Source organism: Sphaeramia orbicularis, chromosome 7, assembly GCF_902148855.1.
Source record: "Sphaeramia orbicularis chromosome 7, fSphaOr1.1, whole genome shotgun sequence".
Classification (NCBI taxonomy): Eukaryota; Metazoa; Chordata; class Actinopteri; order Kurtiformes; family Apogonidae; genus Sphaeramia; species Sphaeramia orbicularis.
Window position 1 is genome coordinate 48,813,687 of NC_043963.1, and position 26,398 is coordinate 48,840,084.

The 26,398-nt window shown below is 38.1% G+C and overlaps 1 protein-coding gene across 1 annotated transcript in view; it reads right to left on the reverse strand.

The window, feature by feature from the left end:
* ptpn11b (protein tyrosine phosphatase non-receptor type 11b) overlaps nt 1-26,398 on the reverse strand; it is a 58,562-nt gene that overhangs the window by 24,188 nt on the left and 7,976 nt on the right. Inside the window, 6 exon segments of the mRNA XM_030137986.1 lie at nt 15-128; nt 231-350; nt 1,824-2,016; nt 6,339-6,533; nt 21,749-21,770; nt 21,773-21,870. Coding sequence (XP_029993846.1) covers nt 15-128; nt 231-350; nt 1,824-2,016; nt 6,339-6,533; nt 21,749-21,770; nt 21,773-21,870 — 742 coding nt within the window.

Genomic DNA, 26,398 nt, shown 5'->3' on the forward strand with positions numbered 1-26,398 from the left:
ATGTGCTGACATACCTCAAATTCTTCCCAGAATCCTTGTTTAGGTTTCTCAGAGTTGTCTGCTACTTTGTTGAGCTCACGTACCCGGTTCTCTATATTGGCTGCATTTATCCTGGTGGCATTAAACGGCTGTTGGAAGAGGAATAAATAAAATGACTCAACATGTTTCATGCAGAAGATTCAGTAATTGGATGCTTGGTTCTGATGTTTCTCTTAATGTTTTTCCTGTACCTGTTTGAGATGCACAACGATGCCACTCTTCTCCACCATGGGGTTCTTCTTGTAGTGATCTACCAAATCAGCCAGGGTATCAAACCTCTCACCGCCACCCACATCATATTTACCATCCTGCTGGAGACCAACATTGACAGTTAATCCACAGTTACAATGACAGCTTTTCCATCAGCAGGGAGCAAAAATATCTGATGTGAAAAAGCACCTATTGACCCTGCAGTTAAAATGGGCTTATTCCAAATCCTATCAAACACGCATCTGACTCTTTTGGATCAGTTTCACACCTGGAAGTCTGTTGCCCAAAAAAACTGAACAGGCCAAGACATATGTAGTAAAACACAGCCAAAAATAGTTCCTTTTGAAGGCAACTTCGACAAACTATTAATTTCTTCATTTTATTCAACCAGTTTTTAAATAACAAAAATGTAATATATTGTTGAACTTTTTTCCACTGAAAAATTAGTAAATTTAAAATGGCGTGATAAGTGAACATTTCTCAAAAGTACAATGAGTAAAATAAAACAAGCTGTCACTACAACCAACAAACAGTTATTTAAAATAGACTTAATATCCCTAAATTGGGGAGTTTTGCATGTGGTCTCACTCAAAATAAGAAAAAAAATCTTGTTCCTCTGCTCATGTAAACCACTGTGTTAAATCTAACTCAGTATTAGCTGGAATAAAAAATACATATATTTTCAAACAAAAGATTACTTGTCAAACATGTTCTAATGTTTGACAAGATCATCTTTCTTTTTAGAAAAAAGTTTGATTACATTTTTTTGTAAACTTCTTTTGCAGTGCACTTGTGTAATATGTGCTGCTTCCTGAATGTCTGTATATTATTCAGTCATTACTTGTTACTTCACATTAATGGCTTTAGCCTGGATTTATTCCTCAGTAATAAAAAAAAACTTACTTAACTAGTATAGAGCTGCAACCATCAATTATTTTTGTAATTGATAACTCTATTGATTATTTTCTTTGTTTCATCTGAATAGACGAAAAAAATTAAACATGACAAACAACTTGTCCTTTATTCCAGAACCAGCTGAAACAACCACAAAAAGTATAAAAGTAAAGGATATATAATAAATGTCTTTACAGAAATAACAACAATAACAACAGTATAAAAATATATATAAAATATCTATTTATATAACCAACTACAAACAAGTAAAATGACATCTACAAACAATATGTGCACTGCAGTCTTCAGCACATTTGTATCCAACTGACTAACAACTTTAGATGGAACTAATATGTAACTAAAAAAAAGCCTAATATTTGTAATGTTTGTGTGAAAGCTTAAAAGTTTAAAGAAGTGATAGTTCCAATGAAGAAAAGTGAACATATAGACATTTTCTGCCTTTTTGTCCTCGTTTCTTCTGAGCTACTGTATGCTCCATGTTGTTTGTGTTGATCCCAGTGTCATGTGCATCATAATAAATGTCCATGTAAAACACAACAGTGGAACCAATGTTTAGCGGCAGTGAAATTAAGGAATGAAGCTTTGACTCGATTAATTGATTAATCATTTCAGCTCTGAACCAGTACTTGAAACATCTCTTGTATACAGAGGTACCTCACCTGGTAGCGTATCATTACATGGGTGACCTTGGTCTTGCGGTCCACGTTTTCATGTTTTTCCTCATTGGTGAGAACTGAGAGGACAAAGTCACCCGGTTTACTCTGGCTCTCCCGAACCAGGAAGCTACCCGCCTTGCCTTTTTCTGTGAGCAGTTTCTCTGCATCTCGCCCAGAAAGGTGTCCGTGGTACCACCTGATGTGGGAGGAAAGGAGAAAATTCAGTATTAACAGCACATGACTCACACAAAGTGCTGTTCACTGAAATGTCTTATCTTTAGTTTTACCAAGCTTTATTGAGGAAAAAACATCAGAAACGGCAAAATTCATGAAGAACTAGTCAGTAATAATGGATTCAGAAAAGTGAGCTGTTAGTCCTGTTTGTTTGTTTGTTTGTTTATTTACTGCCTCACACACAGTGGCATATGGAACAGTTCAGGGATCAATCACTGACCTCATTTGGTGCAGTGTGGAAATAAGCACATTGCTAAAAATGCACGTTTTCCCTCTGAACCTCTGAATTTTTGTATTTGTGCTTAATATTTTATAATTACAGCAAATAATCTATGATGATAATTATCATCACCATATGATTTTATATCATATCATGTTTATACAGTATTATATTTTGATCCTTTTCCTTAACAGCAACAGCTATGAATATTGTTATTTATTTATTTGTTTATCATGAGAGTTTTCACGATTGTTCGGGTCTAATTTTACACATTCTAATACTGAAATAAAAGGCTGTGATACAAACGTTCTACCTCTACATTTCTGAAATGTTCTGAAGTATTTGTCATGTTCCAACTAAGCAGAAATGTTTAAAACAACAAATAATGGTCTAGTTCTATTAATCCTTTACTCAGGACCAAAGAATACTAGCTTGACATTTGCCATGATACTTATTGATATTTACTGATATGAACATTCTTATCCTGACCACATTTTTGGCTATATCACCCAGCCCTAAAACAAACACATGTGAATTAACACAACTACTCATCAGCATTAAAAAAGATGCAGTTAAATTACGTGCTGCCAGTGGGAAAGTACGACCACAGCGCAGGTGGATGAATAAAGATTGAGCTTTAACCCCATTAGTTACCACTGCACTATAGAAAGCACTTACTGGAATTCACTGGTCAATGTGACTGCTTTGGGGTCAATCAGCCTACAGCTAGTGGTGAGTTTTTAAGTGAGGCTAGCAGCTCCATATCACCACAAACAAAAAGACTGCAAAACTAACCATAGAGAAAAGGTCTGTAAAAACACAGTCAACACCAGCGCTCATTGGCTCAGACTGTTCACACTCCTGCAGAGAACCAGCAGCCTCTGGCTAGATGTTTTTTCAAGGCAGACAAATTTCCAAGATGACTGACAAGAGTTGAGGTTGAGACCTGACCAACTGAGGGGGAGGAATGGCAATATACTTCCTGCCTGAAGGTGGAAATGTTCCATATTGTAGCTTTACGGTTCAATATAATGTCCATAGTGTATAATGTATTATGAGCGTTGACTCCTACTCAAAGAGTGAAAGTGTCTCATATACGGCTGTAGCCTCACTCAGCTGCTGATTTTCAGATGAAAAACACTGCTTGTCAGTGCAATTTTTTTTCTTTTTTATCTGTGTAGTGAACAAGAACATGTAGGAGGCTCTGACAGGAGCCTGCATGTAGAATGGAAAACCACAGAAACCAAAACCATAGATCACACGTTGTTGTTAGACCTAAATAGAAAATAAGATTATACACATTGCAACGTGCAAATGTGTACACAAAGACATTGTACATAACCTGTTCAGATGATACCAAACAGAGACACAGTGGGAGAGTGAATGATACAGATTCTCCTGTAGCCGTTCAAAATGCCTTCTCTTTATGTGTGTGCATGCTTGGTTTCCTAGCATGAACGAAACAGCTGCCTCACTCTCCCATTTCAAAGAAACTGCGTAGGTGTGTGATGAAGTGTAAAGCTCTGTCCAACCTGTATATATGCTGGAAGGATGTTAATACGTGGATGCTCAGTAAGAATACACAAAAACAGCAGCATCACCTCAGAGTATGTCACTGTTTATGCTTGTGGCTGAAGTGCATCTGAAATTCATGTGTGGGTGGGTGGGTTCATGTGTACACAGAAATTGTAAATGTATACATTGGTGCATTGGTGCATACGTGATGAACATATGCTGTGATTTTTGTTAACTGTTTACTTGTTTCCTCCTAGATTAAAAACTGTATGTGCAGATGTAACACTAGAGCTGGACAAATTTGAGAGTCTGGCAAAACTTTGGCATATTTTTAGGCTAACCTCTAAATGTTAACTAAGAGCAGGTTTCCAACAGAATGTGTTTCAACTTAATTTCTAGAAAGTCCACGAAGGAAGTGCTAATTACGTGAATGTTAAGGTTGGTTCTTTAACATCATTATGATTTAAAATTTACTACCTGAGCTGCTGACTGAGAAGCTGAGATGCAGCCTATATGAGCCAAAAACCTGGAGCTACCTAAGCTTTTGCCTCTAAAATAAACCTCTGTCATAGATCATATAGTGTTGTTTCAAACTCTTGTGGTTTGTGAGAGCCTTTGTCCGACATTTGTTTTTCTACAGCTCTACTTGATGTTATTTCATTGCTGTTTCCATCTAGCATTAGTTTTCTGTTTAGTTCCTGTATATTTTCAGTGAAGGTTGCAGCCTCCTCATCACTCCTCATCAAACACATGCAGAATTATTTGCTACATCTGTTTCCATTGCACTTATTGACATGTACCTTTTATCAATCTAACAAAATTTTCCACCGCTCTCTAACATAAAAACTCTTTTACAACATTTCAAGGTTTTTTTTCCAAATTTCTTTGCTTCTACTTATTTTTTCTATCCACAAAATGAAAATGCAAATTGAATCAACTAGACAAAATGCACTTTTTGTTTACAGAATTAGACAGGAACTCCAAAGTGGATTATTTAGTGAGGGTAAACGATGAACCCAAGACAGTACAAAGCAAACTTTGTAGGCAATCGCTCTCCTAACACTCATCAGCCTCCAACATGGTTTTATATCTTATTATCTCTCATTAGATGTCTAAGGTCAATAATTGCTATTACGCTTATGTTTAGGAATGGGTACCCGCAATTTGTAACATGACCGTAACACTAATCCTTACGATAAGAATACTGTTAAAGTACTAGAACGACAAGCTGTGTCAATAAAACTAGTAGTAGTAGTAGTAGTAGTTGTAGTAGCAGTAGTAGTAGCAAAATCTGAAAAAAAATACCCATCCCTATAGATGTTATACTGTGTTAACAAAAAAAAAAAAAAAAAAGTTCAGACGGTGTCCTTTCTGGTTGTTGTGACATTCACCATCATCACATCTTTGCCAATGTTGTTAACCAGAAGCCTCCACTGTGCTTTTGCTTGTACAGTTTATTTATATAAATAAAACTAGAACACGCTGCCAGCAGAGCTTAGAGTTGCCTCAAATGTAGGCATTTTTAAATTTAGGTTAAAAAGTTTTCATTTCATGTGCCTTGGACTGAGTTCTAAAATTCATACTCCATTCTTATTACAACAGACATCTTAATTCTTATAGTACTGCAATTCTTAGACCTATGCACTTCTGGAATACTGTACTTTCTTTTAATCATGTTAATTCTAATAATATCTTCTCTTTCATTTTATGTACTCTGCACTTTCTTTTAATTGTATTTTCCTCTGAATATTCCTTTTGCTTATATAAAGCACACTGACTTGCCTTTGTGCATGAAATGAAAACATTTTCCTTTTTTGTTGTTAAGGCTTTTTATCAGCCCTCAACGTCAAAAATTCCTTTAGCTCCCAAAAATATAGATATTTAAATCATTAATTTAATAATCGTGAATGTGCAACAATTAGACGTTTGAATTAGCAACTACTAGTCAACAACAATTTCTGGTCTTTTGGTTATGACAGCCGGTATTTCAGTTTTTCCACATCTTTTTAATTCTCAGTGCATACTGCATTATGGTTATATTCTTTTATTCATGAAATGTAAGGGACTGTTGTCAATGCTTATGTTTTGTAAAGATGTTAAACATGGTTGATACTTCTATTTCAGGTTTCAGTCAGTTTACAAGTTAAAGTCAGCTTCAATCAATAATAACAGACAAGTAAAAATGCTAAAAATGATTTAGAATTTAACAAATGACAAGTATCTAAAGTGGAAGCAGCACTGAAGCTCTATTAGGTTACTGTTTTTGCACTATAAGCCTGGCTAGTAACATCTCACAGGTGGGTGAGCTGCTCTTCAACGTAGGAAGAGCCTGATGAAACGCATTTTCAGACTAACTTTCCAGAAATGTGAAAAAAAAGAAAACACGATGAAACAATTAAAAATACTGTCCGTATGAGAAACTTTCATCCACAATATGCTGACTGTAGATATATTCATGCAGATGCAGGGTATGTAGCTGCTTGTATTCATCAGTACATAAAAAATGTAAGCCTTTTTTGAATGAGTGAATGTTATGTGTAGTTGTGTACCTCTCCGAAGTGGGGTCCTTGCAATTGAGTGGGTACTTGAGCTCAATAACATGGCCGTTCCTCTCGCGCAGGAGATCTTGTTGCTCTGTGTAATACTGCACCAGCTCGGCCAGCGTGGCAAACTTCTCACCTCCATACAGGTCGTAGTAGTCGCCTGAGTTCTGGATCTTAATGTGGGTCACCTCATCATTGCGCCTGAGTAGGAAAAAAAACAAGGGGCATTCAAGTTCAATCACTTATTTATATTGCATGGAAACAGCTGTGGACCTTTTACTCTTGTTCACTACAAGAAACATAAGTATTGATACTTACAGTCAACCATAGCAAAGCTCACAGAAAATCAGAATCAAGGCCATGTGCACTTCAGTATTTTTCAACAAGTGTAAACTCACAACAAAAATGTCAATATAGTTGTATATTATATTACCTGGTAAGAAATATTAATATATAAGGGCTGAGTTTTGTTATTTTCAAGACCTTGACGCCAATACTGTTTCCTAAATCTTTTTTTTTTTTTTGAGGGATGGTAATAATGATAATAATTGTGGTAATAATTATCATCAAATAATTTTATAGAGTTATACTTATCATTATTGCAATTTACGTTTCACTGTCTGTACTCTCTGCTTCTGGCAAACCATTTACACAACTTTCACTCTTTGATTCAATACTCATTCATTCATTATCTGAACCCGCTTTAGCCTCACTAGGGTTACTGGGTCACTGGAGCTTATCCCAGCTACTTATGGGCGAAGGCGGGGTACACCATGGATATGTCACCAGTTCATCACAGGGCTGACATATAGAGACAAACAACCAATCACTCTCACATTCCCACCTATGGGCAATTTTAGATTACCCAATTAACATATCAGTGCATGTCTTTGGATGGTGGGAGGAAGCCGGAGTACCCGGAGAGAACCCACGCAGATACAGGGAGAACATGCAAACTGCAAACTCCGATTCAATACTCTGACAGAAGATTCTTTATCTTTGCTGTTTACTGACAACTATCAATTGATCCAATATTCAACAGGTTAAGCGGTTTGACTGTGTTGAAAGTGACCAATTGTAACAAGGTACCTTCTTCCTTTGGTTTTTGCCCCAAACTGTCAAGTCAGATCAACTTTTGCAGCAGAGTTCAACTTTTGCAGCAGAGTTCAGCTTTGTGTTAGAGGTTGCATGTTATGCTATACTAGTAAACTGTTGGTGTTCCTTCTCCTCTCCATGCATTTTGATTTGCTTGCAACAGTCCATACAACTTTTGCTTGTTGTCATGTAATCATGTCATCATGTAAGTTGCTTGTGAACGTGTTTTCATACCCTCAACTTTTTTTTTTTTTAACTTAATTTTTATTAAATTTTCTCTTTTTTTTCAGTACAGTACAATTATACATTCAATTATACAGTTCAATTAATTTCTTTTCCCCCTACACAGCTGCAAATATATTCTCATACACCTCCACAGACACATATAATGAAATTTAAGAAAGCAGTAACAATTATAGCAAACAATGATCACTTCAAAAAACAAAAAAAATAAAAAAGGCTGTAGATATAAATCTTCGTCAGAGGTAGATTGACAGCACTTGGATAACATGGAGTGTTCTTGCAACACCAGTAAATATTATTGCAGTAGTAAAGGTAACATAGGTTCCCATCTTTTAGTAAATATGGTTTTCTGAAGCCGGAGCAAGTGTGTGATCTGCTCCATCTGGTAAATATCCCAAACTTTTTGAATCCATGTATTATATGAGGGAGGTTCTGGTTTCATCCAGCTGATGGTTATAGACTTTAAGGCAGCGGTGAATAATATATTCAAAAGGTATTTATCTGCTTTTCTATCCAGACCTTCAGGTATTACTCCCAAAACTGCCACTGTGAAGCTTTGTGGGATGTTCATTTTAAAAACCTCCTTCACGGCATTGAACACCTCCCTCCAAAACACACTTAACTTAGGACAAACCCAAAATATATGAGTGTGATTAGCTCTATGGGCTCCGCAGTTCCTCCAGCATGAACTGGGATGTTGGGGATCCATCTTAGACATTATTTCTGGTGTTCTGAAATATCTAATGATTATTTTCCATTTGAATTCCCTCCATGTATTAGAATTTGTAACCAGATGTGCCTCTGTACATACATCGCGCCAGATACCCTCAACTTTTGACAGAAATCTGACACCATAGATAACCATTTGGTCTCTTCATCTTTCATTCAGGAACAAAAACCAAAGAACAATTTGTGTTTCAACTCTTTAGTGTTATGTTTCAGCACCAAGGCATTTTTCCACCCAGAACAGTTATACAAAAAAATGAACCTATATACCACAACTTGAAATTGTCTAACGTTGGTGAATAAGAACTGTTTAAAAGTGTGTGCTGTATACACCAACAGATTTACTGCTTAGGCATTGAAATGGCTTTTCAAACAATAATACGTATTTGGAAAATCATATCTAAAAGTAATCAATTTGAAAGAACTAAAGTAGCCAGCCTTATCTAAAAACAGTACGCAATATAAACTAACTAGTAAATGTTATTTCCTTACACAAATCTATCTTCTTTTTCATGCTTGTTTCCCTGCAGTACTCAAAGTTTTTATGCAAAGCTGAAAATGCTGTTACATGCAGTATAAATAATAAAGCATAATAAATACACAACAGTTAGGCATAATGAAACAGCTTTGACATTTTCCATTCTGCTAGCACAGGGGAGATAAAAAGACACAAGCTATTTACAAGCTATACAAACAAGAAAAAGCTGCCCAAGAAAAAGCTGCAAAGATGCTGTGATTAAAAAGAAAATACTGATCCATTTTATCATATACAGGGTATTTTCTGCTTCTGTAATACAAAACAATACAAATCTTCTCACAAAGGAACATTCATTTTTTAATGCCCTCCAATATTTTGGAGGAAGGTTGTATCGTGAGTGCGGACTGGGAGGACAGCAAATGCATGCAGCTGCCGAGCTCACAGGAAGATAAGGCAGAAAACATTTGGTACCACTTTACATATTCAAAGTCCTCTGGCTGATTTGAATAAGTGCACACAATGGAAACGCACAAACACACCCGCACAGTTCTTCTCTATAAGGTATCTGCCTGGAAGCCAGTCAAAAACAAGATTCGGCTGAACAGCTCAATTGCCAAATGTGCTAGTATCCCCCATTTTCCATCTCCGGTGACACCAGTCCAACATGTTTCTTTAGCAGAGGAAAACAGCACATCCTATAAACGTATTAAGTAAGATGACACATATACAGAGCTGAAGGGACAACAGGGAGGTCAGCCAGGCACCGAGTACTATCTGATGTGCACACTGGGATCATGCACCAGTCTATCTCTCTCTGCAAACTGATTATCAGTTAATGGTCATATCAAATGGCACAAATCCTACTTCCCTCCACCACTTTTCTCATCGTCCTCATGAAATTCACGTTCCTCATTTTGTCCTCTCCCACTCTGTGTTCTCCCACTCAACAAACTGCAAATCCTTCTCTTTGTTCTTGTATTCTTCAGTCCCATAATCCATCAATGTCTCAGTCTCCTCCAACCCACTCTCTCAGCGCTTCCTGCTAATTGCTTTATGGGTCTATTAGCAGCTGTTGGCAGGATGCCACAGGTCTATGGCCCCCGTTAAAGGCCCTACCTCAACTCTTGGGCCAAGGCCCCCTTTTTTTCTCTCAGAATTTAACACCATTAACTCTGGGATGAACCAAACACATCCTATTAGATTTTCATTCACTTTCCCACTCAGCCTCTCTCAGACATTGATAACCTTTCTGGATTTATTGCAATATGGCTTCTTTACAAAAACAAGCCAGGGTCAGCATCATCTGCCTCAGCTTTGGCTCACTGCTTTCTCTTTCAGTACAGGACAGACTACTCAACAGGAATTTTCATGAACAAGAGTCAAAAATATGATTACATAGAGTAAGCATTTTCTGAGGACCCACTTTTTAAAAATGACAAATCATCAAAACCCACTTCATAATAGAGCTTATAAATAAAATGATAAGAAGAGCAACTTGGTATATTAATAAATGTTGTTGACCATTTTACTACCACTTCCACAATGCTCAATAACAGCAAACCAGCCATTTCGAAGAAGTACAGTATACATTTGATAAATTAAAACTTCCCTTCATGCACATGTTACTGGAAACATATTCACATATTAGTTTATAGCTGAGACCAGATACATGCATTCATGGAGTTAAAAGGCGCTGGTCTTCATGAGTAAAACAAACAGTATGTGTGTTAGCCTTTCCAACTAGATTCACTTTCACAATTACAATTATCAGAACAATATGAGCATCAAACTACAATCATAAAAAAAAATGTTTTAAAATGCCAAAAAAGCATATTTTGGTGACCCAAATAAAATCCCCCACTACCCACTCAATTCTTCCTGTCTCTTATTGGGTTCCTGCTTACATACTGGCATGATCTGTTGTAGTATGTGTACATACCTCTATCATAGTATCACAGTGTTCCCTGCAATAGTTTTAAAGCTACTGGTTGGTGTGAAAAATAGTACTAAGAGACATAATGTGCATCTGCGAGAGGTACAATCGTTCCTATTGACACAGTTCTGTGTTTAGTCTCACTGTCACCCTACAGACATATTTGGCTGCAGGTTTCTTTGCCTTAAAAAAAGACTGGTTTGTTATTCTGAAATTGTGTTCACAGAGTGAAACTTAGACTAGCAAGTTTGGTTCAGATCAAATTGCAGAGTCTGAAAGTCCAAACCAAATGAGATAGTTTCTAAAGTGCCCATAGACTCTATGCACTTATTTTATGTAATGAAATTTCAAAATGTTAAAATAAAACAATTCATAAAGTCTACTCCTCCAGGAAACAGGAAAGTATAAATAATACCTACCGTGACTCTGCTTGACTGGACATACTGAGAAAATATATTATACATGAAAGAGATAGTTGCAGCCTGATAATCTTATCTATTTTTTTGTAAAGGCACAAATGTACTGTGTACAGAATGATCTCCTGTAGTCTCTCATGGTCTGGATCTAGGCCAGAATACAGCTGTGCAGAACTCAGAGCATGAGCAGTGTCCACACATTTCTCATCATTCTTCAAAGACTGCAAAATAGAGTTTTAGCCATAAGCATGGCTTAATAAACTAATAAACCAATACGATAAAGTACACAAACATGTACAAGTGGGAAATATGTTGCTCAAAAACGCACATCATTATGCATGTACAAAGCCCAAGATTTATAAATTATTCCTTGCTTTGCCCTGGAGCTATTCCAAGCAATATTTTTCACTCAATACAGCCTGACAGCACAGAGAAATGCCTCTTACCATATCCAGTCCACTTATCAAATTGAGGCTGATAACAGTTTTGGCCTCTATTTCAATTTCTTTTTTTGTTGTTTTTATATCGCAACACACTGATACTCCGTTTTTTTTTTATATATATAACTAAATCCTAAAGGAGCCATGTGAATATCTACCATTGCTTCTTGAAGTTTATATCAGGTTTGTGTGTTCTTCAAAAAGGTGGGTGTGAATTTAAAATAAATAAATAAATAAATAAATAAATAAATACACACACACACACACTTCTGGACACTCCAGGTAGGTTTTGGTTGTGAAATATGGTGGTACTGGAGGTCAGTGGGTTCCTAGTAACTTCCCACTTGATTCCTCTTAAATCTATTTCTGTTAATGTGTCTTTTCTTTTTAAATTTTTTATGACCCTGTTGACTATTTGAAACTAATTGTGTGATAATCAGGTGGTCGTATTTCAATAGTTTAACTATTTCAGGAGCATTTCATCTGTCTGAAAAGTACTTTACTTAGAACCTCTTTTTTGATCAATTTTAGCTGAAGTAAACGAGCTGCCTAATAATTCTGTATATCTTAATATAGGGTGTTAATCACTTTAGGCAACAGCTTCTCTTATTATACAAATATATATCCCCTGAGAATGATGAATTCAGATAAGAAATTGAATTAATATAGTTTGGAGTGGGAAAAAATACATAAAAAAGACGGTATGGTCAAAATACTCACTGGCCTAATAAGTGCGCACACAGTGTAGAGAGTGATCAGAACTAGATAATATGGATGAAACTACTATGTATAACAGACAATTCTCAACACGTCACCCACTTGATAGGTAAACATGAACTAACAGGGATGAATAAGATTACAGCTATGTAGGTAACAAGGTCCCCTACTGGACTATCTCAACAAACTTGCTATAAAAATAGTAAAATAGTAGCTTGCGTTCTTAGAAGCAAGTTGTCAGTTATAGAAGTGATTTCACTGCTATATTTAGTTTCTTTCAGTATTTTATCTGACTCTTCACAGCTCAAAAAGTTTTGTTTTTGGAATTTTTGTGACTCTGGTGTGTTTGAAATAAAACCCTGGCACCAACATTTGGGTCCTATAGTGTAAGTTGTGCTGTTTGTGTTTCTGTCTGCTGACATGCATATCTAGGCTCACCACATACTACAAAAAGCTGAGTTTAAGCTGGATTAAATAATAATAATAATAATAATAATAATAATAATAATAATAATAATAATAATAATAATAAATGCTTATTTATAAGCGCCTTTCATGACACCCAAGGACACTGTACAGCAGAGGATAAAAAGACAATACATAGTGTACAAAAGAAATAAACAAATACATAAAAAATAATTACAATACATGAATGATACAAGGGGAAAAATGGCAAGGTGCAGTACAAAGTAAGATGAAGAGCAATAGTTATGGTTGGTAGGCTATTCTGAAGAGGTGAGTTTTGAGTCTGGATTTGAATATGGGAAGAGAGACACTGTTACAGAGGGAGGGAGGGCGGGAGTTCCAAAGCTGGGGAGCAGAGCAGCTGAAGGCTCTGCCCCCCATGGTGCCGAGGTGGACAGGGGGCACAGTGAGATGGATGGAGGAAGAGGACCTGAGGGCCATGTTGTGATGTGGAAGGTTTGATGTCAATTTAAAGCAGCAATACTTCAATTAATAGGATCAATACATTTAATACATCAATTTGAAGCAGCAATACTTCACAAAAATGCATGTCCAATGTTAACTTAGTTGAAATATTTCACCTCCTATAAATGCAGGTAATGATCATGAATCAATGGTATATCCAGCAAAACACTCATTTAATCAACTACAAGAACCTATAAATAATCTAGCTGCAGTGGAAAAGTATCTCAGTAAACCCAGGCTAGCATTATATAACACAGAGAGGCTGGGAGAAAATCCATTTGCTCTCTGTGGTAATATGGCCTGCAAAATTCTCTCTTAAGATTGCCCTTAAAATTCGTCCTCGGGGTCTTTAGACTGTATAAAGAGCATGAAAAATGATAGCGCAAACTTGACCAGACTGCTCTCCTCATGGAGTTGTACTGAGATGTAAATTATGGCAAAACTTTTTTCTGCTTCAAACTTTCTTTTTCTCCCTCTTTAAGTTTTACCAAGCTCTGAATTGATTACATTTTCAAAGTCTTCAAAAAGCACTCATTAGTGTCTGAATTAGACACAGTTTTGAGCAGTGGCTCTGTGCGACAGCCCCCCCCCCCCACACCTCCCCTCATTCTCCTTTTCACCTCATGCAGAGAAGAAGAACAGAGGTGGTGGAGATAAGAGGAGGAGAGGCAGGGGGAAGAAGATAAGACACAGAATGAGGGACAACAGCCTCCCTCAGCGTCCATTAAGGTCGAACATTCACAGTGACCGCCCCGCTCATAATGGCTGTGGTAAGATGAAACCTGGCTAATGACTGGGTAATTAACATCTCCACTGCTCTGATAAGACACTGGATGTACACATGTCTGTAGGGAAACACTTAGTTATTGGCATGATATGGTAAGCTAAGAATATCTCCTGTAGATGCAGGGAAGTTAAGCAATGATATTCTATTGATTCAGATGTGACCTGATTTCACCAAATCACCAAAATTCCTTCTGAAGATTAAGTTCACTTAATAGAATTCCCAAATTTTCGGTTTCTTTTGTACTTACAGCAGCGTATTAGGGCTGTAAAAAACATGTGCCTACAGATAATACTTGCATTTTGCTCTGCAGTTCAATAGTTTTCTGAGAAACCACATCATGTGGCCGGATGTGCATGACATGATATACTGAGCTATAACACATTGGCCCTCTGTCACTGAAAGTTTAACATGCAATACAAGTGTAATTTTACCAACTGAATTTAATATTTTTGCCAACTTTGACATCTTAATGGGTGAGGATGGTAAATAAAAGAGTTTACCACAAGTAGATGTGATAACTTTTTTTGCTACTATGAAATTCACATCAGTCTCACAACCAAAAAACAAATTTAAAAAGTATTTCATACTCAGATAGTCATTGTTTACCATAATCCATGTCTTCCATATGAATGCATAATAATACTTTGAGATAGCAGTAAACTTAATAATATGGAATGATAATTTAGTATTTCCTCCACTCTTTCTGCTGCCATCTTTAGCTGCAGGGTGACTTTTCACCCAAATAAAGTTTACATAATTGTAGAAAATGGGTGTCTGTGACATTACATGCTGATTATCAGACTTCTGAATACATTTTTATGATTTCCAGCATATAAAATGCATTTATGTTTGCATTCATGAGTAACTTGAAAAAAAAGTCTGTGTCGTACTGAGAGCAAGTTATTTGTTGATGTTAGACAAATGCATTTCTAAGTTAATGACTGCCCTGGCTGTCTACAATAATGATAAGAGCCTTTGCAGTGATTTCTATGTACAGAACTCAGGGAGACCTATTGTGAAAATCCTCACCTCATCTCTCTTCTGCTCCTCCACAGTGACAACACTGTGCAACACTAAGCAGTGGTAGCTTAAAAAATGAGCTAGCACTCCCAGAAAAATATAAACACAAAATTCACATAAATGTATAAGGATGCACATGTTGCATATCAAATTTTGCTAAAAGATCTTTTTGAAAAACAACTTAAAAAAATACACAAAAAATGTTAAAAACGTGAATTCTCAAAAATGGTTTCGTCATCTTATTGCAATCACATATTATTTGGGGTTTCAACAGATAAAAGACTGTTCTTAATAAAAATAAAGAAAGATTGGCACATTTAAATGGTTTCTAATTTTAGTTTTTGGTTGTGGAACACCAGTTTGCTCTTGGGATTCACCATTACATTGGCGAAACATCTTTTTCAGCCAATATTTACTGACATTGGACAATATCTGTAACAACATTTAAGATTTAATTTCACCAATGGAAATGGCTGATATTGATCTGTTGTGTTATATTAAAAAAAATATGTTAAAGTAATTTTTTTTATATATTTATATAACGGAATTTGTGCTCATTGAAAGATGATGTGATGAAGGGTTGAAATATTTATAAAACAGCTGACCTATTTTATATATGTAATGAAGACAAATGGGAATAAATAACCAGAAGAACTACATACACAGAAAATAACATTAGCATCAGCTATCAGCCGAACTGCCAATTTAAATGCCAGTACTGGTATCACCAAGAATTTAGTAGTCGGTGCTTTCTGGTTTGCAGCAATGTCATTCTGGTCCAAAGTGTCAGTGGACTAACAGACATACAGGCTTAAATTGATGCATCTTAATTTTTTTGAGGATGAATAAATTATTAGTTCGCAGTGAGGCATTAACATCCTCCTCTTGGTTTAAAGTGTCCTACCTTTTTTAGCAGGTGGCGAGGCTCTGCACACCGCCCTGACCTCACTGTGGTCTACATGTGTGTTTAAGTTTGTCCAGACCACAAACTGTGGTTACAACTCACCCCACCACCCTTCCTGTGGTGTATGTGATTTACAACACAGTGCGCCCTTACATGCACCACACACACAAACCACAAGAAGTGAAGGTCAAAGCGTTAATGGGCCTTACACTTAACATTATTTAAACTGCAGTCTGTCAAAGCTGCCATTTCCTTTTCTCCTCTCTTGTCTCTGCTTCCTTCTCTTTCTCACACAAACTCCTCCCTGCCCATGAAGCCATGCCAGCAACCGCTATAGTCGCACTGTAACAAATGTGTTTGGGCTCTTTTCCAGGCGCTTTGCCGACTGATGCATCACTTAAAAGTTTCCGTTGCCAAGGAAGAGCCACTCCTGAAACTCTCTCTTCTCAGTTGGTTTCCTGCTCTCTGTAATCATCACAACATGTTGGCTGAGCTATTATTTACATGGAGTTTCACATTTGCTTTAACCCAGCAGGAATCTCAGTTAAAAAGATTAAGAGCAATACTTTTTAAGACATGAATGAAAGGTCTTTGAGGTTAGCACACTCAGCTGAGCTTACTTGACTTACCTAAGCTGCACACTGCTTGCCAAATTAGGATCTTGAAGATTTTCAGGCTTGCGGCTCGTGACACATGTTCTGGTAAACCCCTTGTTCCAAATCTAACATGTTCCTAAAAACATTCACATGAAACAGCAACCATTTAAATGCCACCGATCTACTCAAGGTGTTACATCACTTGCTCACCAATGGACAGGAAATTTGGGTGCTGATGGTAACTTTTGAGGTTCTATAATTTCGCTAGTCTCTTCATCCAAACTCTCAGACCCAGTTCCAACAAGGCTCATTAAAGATGCTTTACCTTTACTTAGCAGCCACCTCCTTGATATAATTAACCTGTCATTTTCAACAGGCTATGTGCCATAATTATATAATGATAATAATGGATTTGATTTCTACAGTGCTTTTCAAGGTTGCCAAGTGCTTTACATTAGTGATCCACTACTCATTCGTTCTCACATTCACGCTCTGGTTGTGGTAAACAACATCTGTAGCCACAGCTGCTCTGTGGCAGGCTGACAGAAGCGTGGCTGCCATTCCACACCAAGCAGTCCCTCTGACCACCACCGAACATTCACACGCATTCATACACCAGTGTGGGTGACATTGTAGGCAAGGTGGGTGAAGTGTCTTGCCCAAGGACACAATGACACATGACTAGGTCAGAACGGGATTGGAACCACCAACCCTTTGGTTATTGGAGGATCCTCTCTCCCTCCTGAGCCACAGCCGCCCTAACGCTACCACCCCGTGCCGCTTTAAAGTAGCTGTAATCAAACCACTTCTTCAAAAGCCCAGCCTTGACCCTGCAGTTTTAGCTAACTATAGACCCATATCAAATATTCCACTCATATCTAAGACTCTGGAAAAAATAGCTGCTAATTAGTTATGTAACTTTATTCCACCCAGGAGTCTGTTTGAGAATTTCCAGTCAGGTTTTAGGGAACATCATAGTACAGAAACGGCACTGGTAAAAGTTACCAATGACCTAACTGCTTCAGACAAGGGACTAGTTTCTATACTAATCTTATTAGATCTTAGTGTGGCATTCGAGACTGAAGACCAACACATCCACCCGCAACAATTGGAACAATCAACTGGTATTAAAGGAACTGCTTTAAAGTGGTTTAAATCCTATCTAACAAACCATTTTCAGTTTGTTGGTGTTAATGAATCTTATCAGTGCACCACAGTTAGTCATGGAGTTCCTCAAGGCTTGGTTCTTGGACCAATACTGTTTATCTTATACACGCTCCCTTTAGGTAACTTAATTGGGGAACACGCCATCAATTTTCATTGTTACGCTGATGATACCCAGTTATATTTATCCACTAGACCTGATGAAGCCAGTCAGCTAATTAAACTGCAGGAGGTGCATTAAAGATATTAAAAACTGGATGACCAACAATTTTCTGCTATTAAACTCAGACAAAGCTGAAGTCAGTGTGCTTGGCCCAAAAAATGTTAGGGATGTAGTGTCTAGCAAAGTGGTCACCATGGATGGCGTTACCCTAGAGCCCAAAAGCAACATGAGGAATCTAGGCATAATTTTCAATCAGGATTTATCATTTCACTTGCACATTAAACTGTTGTCTAGAACTACCTTTTTTCATGTGCGTAATATTGGTAAAATCAAGCATATTTTAACATAGAATGATGCAGAAAAATTAATCCATGCATTTATTACATCCAGACTAGATTACTGTAATTCACGTTTCTCAGGCTGTCCCAAAAAGTCTTTAAAGACCTTTCAATTAATCCAGAATGCTGCTGCCCGTGTATTGACCAAGACCAGTATCAGAGGCCATATTTCACATATTTCACACATATCCTCACAGTGTTGTTTTGTGTGTTTTTATGATGTTTTGTCTTTTGTCAGTTGTCTTTCTTGTCACCTGCCTAAGGACTATAGATGTTGTACTGTTGCTATAATCTATCATATTTACAGCTGCAATTGCTGTAGATGTTCATTCTGCACTGTCCCTAACAAATAAATAAAAAAAATACATGAATGAATACATTTCTCCTATTTTAGTTTTTCTGCACCAGCTCCCTGTAAAATCTAGGATAGACTTTAACACACTCGTCCTCACTTACAAAGCCCTCCATGGCCAGGCACCTAGATATCTGAAAGAGCTCTTAGTTCCCTACAATCTATCTAGAGCATTTCACTCTCAACAAGCGGGCTTACTGGTGGTTCCCTGAAACTCCTAAGGTAGGACAGGAGCTAGAGCCTTCAGCTATCAACCTCCTCTATTGTGGAACCACCTGCCTGCCTCGGTCTGGGAGGCAGACACCCTCTCTACATTTAAGAGTAGGCTTAAAGGTGCCCTGCCGCTCGTATTTCATTACTTTTGAGGTTATGTCTGAAGTTCTAATGGACTCTGTAACATTTTTTGTAAACAAAAAAAAAAAAACGCCTTGGTTACCAAGTTTCAAGCCATTATAACGTGGTATAGAAAGCCTGCTGGAAGACTCAGCTCGATTTGCACCAGGTCTCATGAATATTCAACATGCTAATCTGCTTGACTGTGGGGCTTGTTTCTGCACTAGCTCATTAAATCATTAAGCCCAGGACAACACAAAATGTGTCCATTTAACGCATTTTGCGCTATCCCGTTTCTGGGCTCGCTCTTTGTTCGTTAACAATCAACGCAACGCAAAATGCATTCACGTGTTAGTTCTTTAACCCCAATGCAATGCAAAATACGTTATCCTGTTTCTGGGCTAGTTGGTTAAAAGTGCGCGCTCGCCCAGTTCCTCATTCCAGGGCTGATTTTAATGCGGACCTCGGAAGTCCGTGTTAGAATGAGGATGTATTCTTGTAGCTTCATTTCACTTCGCTTCTGTCCTGTATTTCCTTTGAAATATTATTTACATTTGAAAAAAAAGATTTTTAACAGAAGTTTGACAATATCTTTAATGATATCAGATTTTTCCCATGGACATGTTGCACCGATAAAAACGAATTTACCAAGTGAAGATTGATCTGCTCACTGAATTTTATTCTCTGTATTAATTTATGGATAAATATAGATTAGTTCAGGACAAAGTGTGTGTGGCTTTGAGAGATGAATGAATGAATGAATGAATAAGAACCATATGGCGGCAGAGCCAGTGAACTGATACCACACACACCAGCGGGTGTGTGTGTGTGTGTGTGTGTGTGTGTGTGTGTGCGTGCGCGCTTAATGAGATATGAGCATGTGGATGAGAGGAACGGAACAGAGTCCATTTTTCTGTACAATTTGTTAGTCCTGTTGTTCGGTGTGGTTACGGCCAACAGTTACCATTTAGAGTTCTGTCAAAGTCACCAGTTTGGAATAACTCGGGTCATCCTTAGACATCCAGCCGAACGCATGACATATATATGTGTAAATAATTCAGTTCAGGTCAGTGAGTGTGTGTGTGTGTGTGTGGGGGGGGGGGGGGGGGGGGGGCGCATGCAGACAGGGTACATCTAGTCAGATGAGGGTGAGGAGGTCCATCCAGACAGGTGAGGGTAAGAGAGGAGGTCCGGGGTCACAGATATCCTGTAATAATTCTTCATTCTAACCATAATGCTGTCAGACGACTGGAAACTGCGGAGGCGATGTTCTGGGTTAAATAACGAACGCACCTGTTTATCGCACCCTTCGATGCAAATAGTGAGCTAATGATGGTTTAGCGAATGCAGTGAGCTCAGAAACGGATTTTGCGTCCATTAAGCCTCTGCGTTCGCCAAGCCATCGTTAGCTCACTATTTGCGCTGAGGGGCGTGCAATCGGCTTCATTCACTATTTAACCCAGAAACGAGCCCCTGATTGGCTAACAGCTAGTCAATGAGAGCTAGGCTTTTCAGCATCCTTTATCCTGTGCAACAAGTAGAGGAACTGGTGGAAACAAAAGTGAAACTTAACATGCGTTGAGCATTCAACTCCCGGCTTCCATGCTTCTCTTGTACAGTGGACCTTACAGGGAATTTTCACAACTTCTAACCTGTATCCACTGGGCCCCCTCCACTGCTCTATGGGTTCCCCAGGAATGCTGGGCCCCATGAATTTGTCATGTTTACCACCCCTTTACGGCACCCCAGTTTGCTGCATTCGAAAACTGTCACTGAACTAGACAAATTCTGGGGGTGTGGTCACACCTGGCAACCTTGTGAATAGTAATGAGCTCAGGCATTAACACATCACACTGAATAGCTTTAATAATTGACCAGATTTCTAAGCTTAATTCTTTTCGGTGGCAATAGCAGACAGAGGAGGTAGCGGGTTCATTTTCAAATTCACTACATAACACAAACACCTATGGGCCTAACATATTTCAAAAAATACAAGTAAAAACGGTTTTGTGTGGCACATGCCATTGAGGCAGAAATGCTCCAAAAAGATGACACCAGGGCCACTTGTAACACTTGCAAAGCTTTTATTTCTTCAAAAGGGGGAAATCCCTCCAATATGCTCAAACATTTGTCCACACAGCATGCAATTCATTTGCAGGAATGTCACATATTTGATACAATACTCAGCGACATTTGTGAATCTAGCGGCCAAGCGAACATCAGGGCATCATCCAGGCCCGGTTCTGGTGCAGGCAACAAATATCCTGCTCCCTAAAATAAAAGTTTCCAAAGGTAGGGAAAAAGAAATGAGGTGCCCAACAACGGGAGACATAGAGGAATTAGTAAAGCATCTTAATTTTCAGTTTCACCCCAAACTGGGCCCGGGGTCATCTGTTATTATTGTTGGTACTCTTTTATTCCCACACCCAATGACAATCGATAAGAGAATCGATAATGGAATCGGAATCATTAAATTCTTATCCATTCCCATCCCTAATCCAGAGTCTGTTTAATTTCTTTTGTCTGGACATTTACAGCTCTATATGTGTTAGACTCAGTGACGCCCCTGTTCTAAATGGATGTGTTAAGGTGAATTACTTGCTAATTGGACATGGAGAAATACTTACTTCTCTAATCTCAGTCTCTCCACATAACAGTCACAGAGCTTTGTGTTTGTTTTTGGGGATGACCTTTGAATTGGCACACTGAGAGCACACTGAGGCAAACAGAACTAAAGGAGAACAACAAAAGCACAGCAGGAGAGTGACCATGAGGACTTACCTGACAGAGAGGGTGAAATCCCTGGGTTGCTCTTGCTGGGTCGTGCCAGGAAACTGCCGTGGACGCCCCGCGTTAACAGGAGCTGCTCAGCCTCAATTCCAGTGATGTTGGGGTGGAACCACCTACAAGGTCATAAAAGAGAGTGAGCAAAAAGTGTGAACATTTAAGTGGGGTTACAGTGTAATGAGGTTTTTAAGAAAGAAATAATGCAGACAATCACATAGAGCATGAAGTTACAGCTAATAAATGTGGAGTGAGGAGATGTTCAATTCTTCCTGAAGACAGAAAAAGCTGTAATACCATTTTGGTTGGCAAACAGCAACAGAAAACTTTGCCTCCTGACCTCTGTTCCCAACAGTCATAGTCATTGCCTATTATCCCCCTCTAAAGCCACCATACAGCCTAATTTATTCACTCCGAAACCCTTTTATGGAAACACAAGATTTTCATTTTCTTTTGTTTCTTTTTTTTTCAGCTGTTCAAAGCTGTCTATTTCACTTCAGTTTCTCTTGCATTTTATGAAAACACAACTCCATAAGTGGCATTTTTAGTGAGGACAGATGATAATAAAAAAAAATACACTTTAACACTATAAAGAATCTTTGGAACAACCTTGTTTGCAAAATCACTCTGGATTGGTGCTCATCTGCCTCCAGCTGTGGGATTTTAAGACGAGTCCTATTGAGAAACTTCACCCACTACCAAGGACTTAACAAGCCTTTGGAAGTTCTGTTTAATAAGTCCAACCCAATTAGCTCATTCAGAAACTTCTAAAGGAGAGCACTAATTTTTCAAGGTGCACTATATGAAATTAAAAAACAATAAGCTTAGATAATACAGTATATGAGGTTCTTGTCCTATGGCATAACAGATATCCTCAGCACTTCAGGTTTCAATAACAAGGTTAATGGTTTTAGCCAGTAACTGATGAATAAATAAATGTGGTTTTATATTTTTGGCTGTTTTTTGGCTGTTTTAACAAGAGCTTTAACTACAAGTCAGCCTCTGAGATCACTGGTTTGCTACTAGGCAAGTATTTCAAGGTGGTGTACAGTTTCAGTGTATGTCTTGCTGTCTTAGTTATAGACAGGTGATAATGGTGATAATGGTGGTAGACCTTTCCTACTTTCTGTATTGGCGCATGGTAGTAGAAATGTATCCTTGGGCAGGTGCTGTATATTTACATATTTAGTTACTGTCTAAAAGATTTACTGTTTCTACATTTTATCTACTCTATGTACACAAAATGCCTTTTTCTCTCAAATATTGTTTACAAATTTGTCTAAATCTGTGTTAGTGAACACTTTTCCTTTCCTAAGATGATCCATCCACCTCACAGGTATGGCATATCAAGATACTGATAAGACAACATGATCATTGCACAGCGGTGCCTTAGGCTGGCCACAATAAAAGGCCTCTCTAAAAAGTGCAGTTTTATCAGACAGCACAATGCCACCGATGTACCAAGTTTTGAGGGAGAGTGCAATTGGCATGCTAACTGCAGGAATGTCCACCAGAGCTGTTACCCGTGAATTGAATGGTTTTTTTCTCTACCATAAGTCGTCTCCAAAGGTGTTTCAGAGAATTTGGCAGTACATCCAACCAGCCTCACAACCACAGACAATGTGTAACCACACCAGCCCAGGACCTCCACATCCAGCATCTTCACCTCCAAGACCATCTGAGACCCAGACAGCTGCTGCAACAATCAGTTTGCATAACCAAAGAATTTTTGCACAAACTGTCAGAAACCGTCTGAGGGATGCTCATCTGCATGTTCGTCATCCTCATCAAGGTTTTCACTGTACAGGGCAGATGGCAGACAGCACGTATGGATCGGCCTATACGGCAGCATGTTCCAGTTCCTGCCAATATCCAGCAACTTCGCACAGCCATTGAAGAGGAGTGGACCAACTTTCCACAGGCCACAATAAACAACCTGGTCAACTCTATGCAAAGGAGATATGTTGCACTGTGTGAGGAAAACGGTGGGCACACCATTGCTGATTTTTGAACCCCCCCCCCCCCCCCCCCCCCCCCCCCCCCAATACAGTAAAACTGCACTTTTTAGAGCGGCCTTTTATTGTTGCCAGCCAAAAGTACACCTGTGCAATAATCATGCTGTCTAATCAGCATCTTGATACGCCACACCTGTGAGGTGGATGGATTATCTCAGCAAAGGAGAAGTGCTCACTAACACAGATTTAGACAAATTTGTGAACAATATTTGAGAGAAATAGGCCTTTTGAGTACACAGAAAAAGTCTTAGATCTTTGAGTGGGAGCAAAAACTCAAGTGTTGCATTTATATTTTTGTTCAGTGTACATACATAAAGACTCACAATTACAACTATTTCACAAAATAATTGTGCTACACGGTTTCATTGGTTTTTGTTTTATTGGTTAATAAAATGTAAGGTAATGCTCTGATTGCCCTATTATATCTGACTGGTGCTAAATTAATGAAAAATTTAATAATTTTAAGTCATTATATTTTATTCTGAAATTGTTCATTTTTTTTGGTATGTAGCCACATAATAAGCATAATAATTGTCATCTTCCCTAACTTCAAGCCAAGAACCTTCCATCAAATGTCTGGCTGTCTGAGTAAGTCTAATCAGTCACTATTATCAGTCACATCCATCCCTGGTTCTTTGCTGTCCTGTCACATGACCCCTTCCAAAAGAAACACATTTTCATGACTTTCAGCTGTTCAACATGGATACTGAATGGCACCTTATTCTGTCATTTTTGTGTCAGCTAACATCTGTTGTGCAATCACATTCTGCATTTTAGCATGAATCTTACTGAATATGTTCACTGTAGGTAAGCTGTTATTTGAACAATTTGTCACAGTTTGAGTGTCCACAGCATTATCAGCTCCCCTGATCATTTGATATACCTTTCAGATGTCACAGAATGGACAGATTATTTCTGAAACTTTGCTAGAACATTAGAGTGGACAGAAATTGTTGTCATTTTAAAACTCTCTTTCTGTAGTGTAGATATGCAGAATATAAAGCCCATCAGGGTACCATGTGTGAAGACAGGGAATAAACTAAATCAGTGTGTCCTGTGTACTCCATCTGTTCTTAGAGGGAACAACATTCAGGTTTACTGTCATGGAAAGCCAAAGCTTACATTCTACTTCCTCTAAAAGCAAATATTTATCATGACCACTTCTCAAATATGTTGACTGGTAATCAAGGTTGTACACTCTTTGTAAAATGTTTTGATACTGCCACTCATCCAGATGATTAAATATTTATGATTCATTATTAACAAACAGTCACAACACATAAACTAAACATAAGTTCATGGTGGAAGTCGCATGCAACCCAACTGTTAAGCGAGCTGGGTTAAAAGTGTGTTTAATGAGCAAAGAATTGCTTATGTGGAAAAAGTGAGTGGGTACAGTAAAGAGTTGATGTCCCACTGTATGTCAGCTGTGTGGATTTAGAGCTCATACTTAAGCAGGGATCATTGGGTTAAACCTCCCTAACTACTGTGTGCCATTGCTGCCTAATCCAATGGACCATTAGCTATCAAGAGGCCTGTTTGTGCACAGCAGAAAGGTTTGAGTACTGCACATATACAGTTATTTGTGGCTGTTTACCACACTGAGACAACAAAGAAAAGCTTCAGTAATGTGGGACTGCTTGCTTTCCTGGCACTGAACTGGAAAACAAACTATGAAGCCTAAACTGAAAGGCTTGCAAAAGGTAGAAAATTTGAAAAAGGGAATGGAGTGAAAATGTCAAGTTGCAGGAGATTATGTTGAATAATGAATTGTATTATCTTTTTAATCTTATACGTAATGTTTTAGCACTACAAAGCTTAGTTAAAATAATTGACAAGTAGTGCCAGGCACAACAAACCCCACCCCTCGCACATATTGTAGCTTATATTGTGGTCGTGGCTCAGGAGGTAGAGCAGGTCGCAAGACACTTTGCCTTCCTTGCCTCCAGTGCTGCCACTCACACTGGTGTATGAATGCGTATGAATGTTCAGTGGTGGTCAGAGGCCACAAATTGGCGGCCATGCTTCCATCAGCCTGCCCCAGGGTAGCTGTGGCTACGTATGTATTTTACCAAGACCAGAGTGTGAATGTGTGAGTGAATGAATCATGGATCCACTGTACGTGCTTTGAGTATGCGCTCATAAAAAGCACTATATGAATCTGTCTATTATTATTATATTGGGATTGATCCAGCTGATGTCATCATGTCTATGCATGTGTTGATGTTAGCATAGACACAGACATCATAGACAAATTTCGGCTATTGGGCTAATGGGGAAAAAAAGATTGTAAAAATTCATAAAAAATTGGAACTTTGACCTACTTTTCCCCAAATGTAATCAAATCTATTCTGGGTCACTGGCAATCTATAAACCCAATGTGGTGTGAATTGAACCAATTTTGTTGAGTTTTGTTGCTAAAGTGTTAACAAATAAAGAAACAAACCAAATCAAAAACAATACCCCTTGTCTCCCCTTCGGGGGTCAGGGTAAAAATACAAATGTGCTCTATTTGATAGCTAATTATGAATTTATGAAATGCAACTGATACAGAGTGCAAAGGAATGAACTACAATGACTGAATAATCAATGAAAAAATTGATTAGCTGGTATACAGGCGATGTATGAGTAA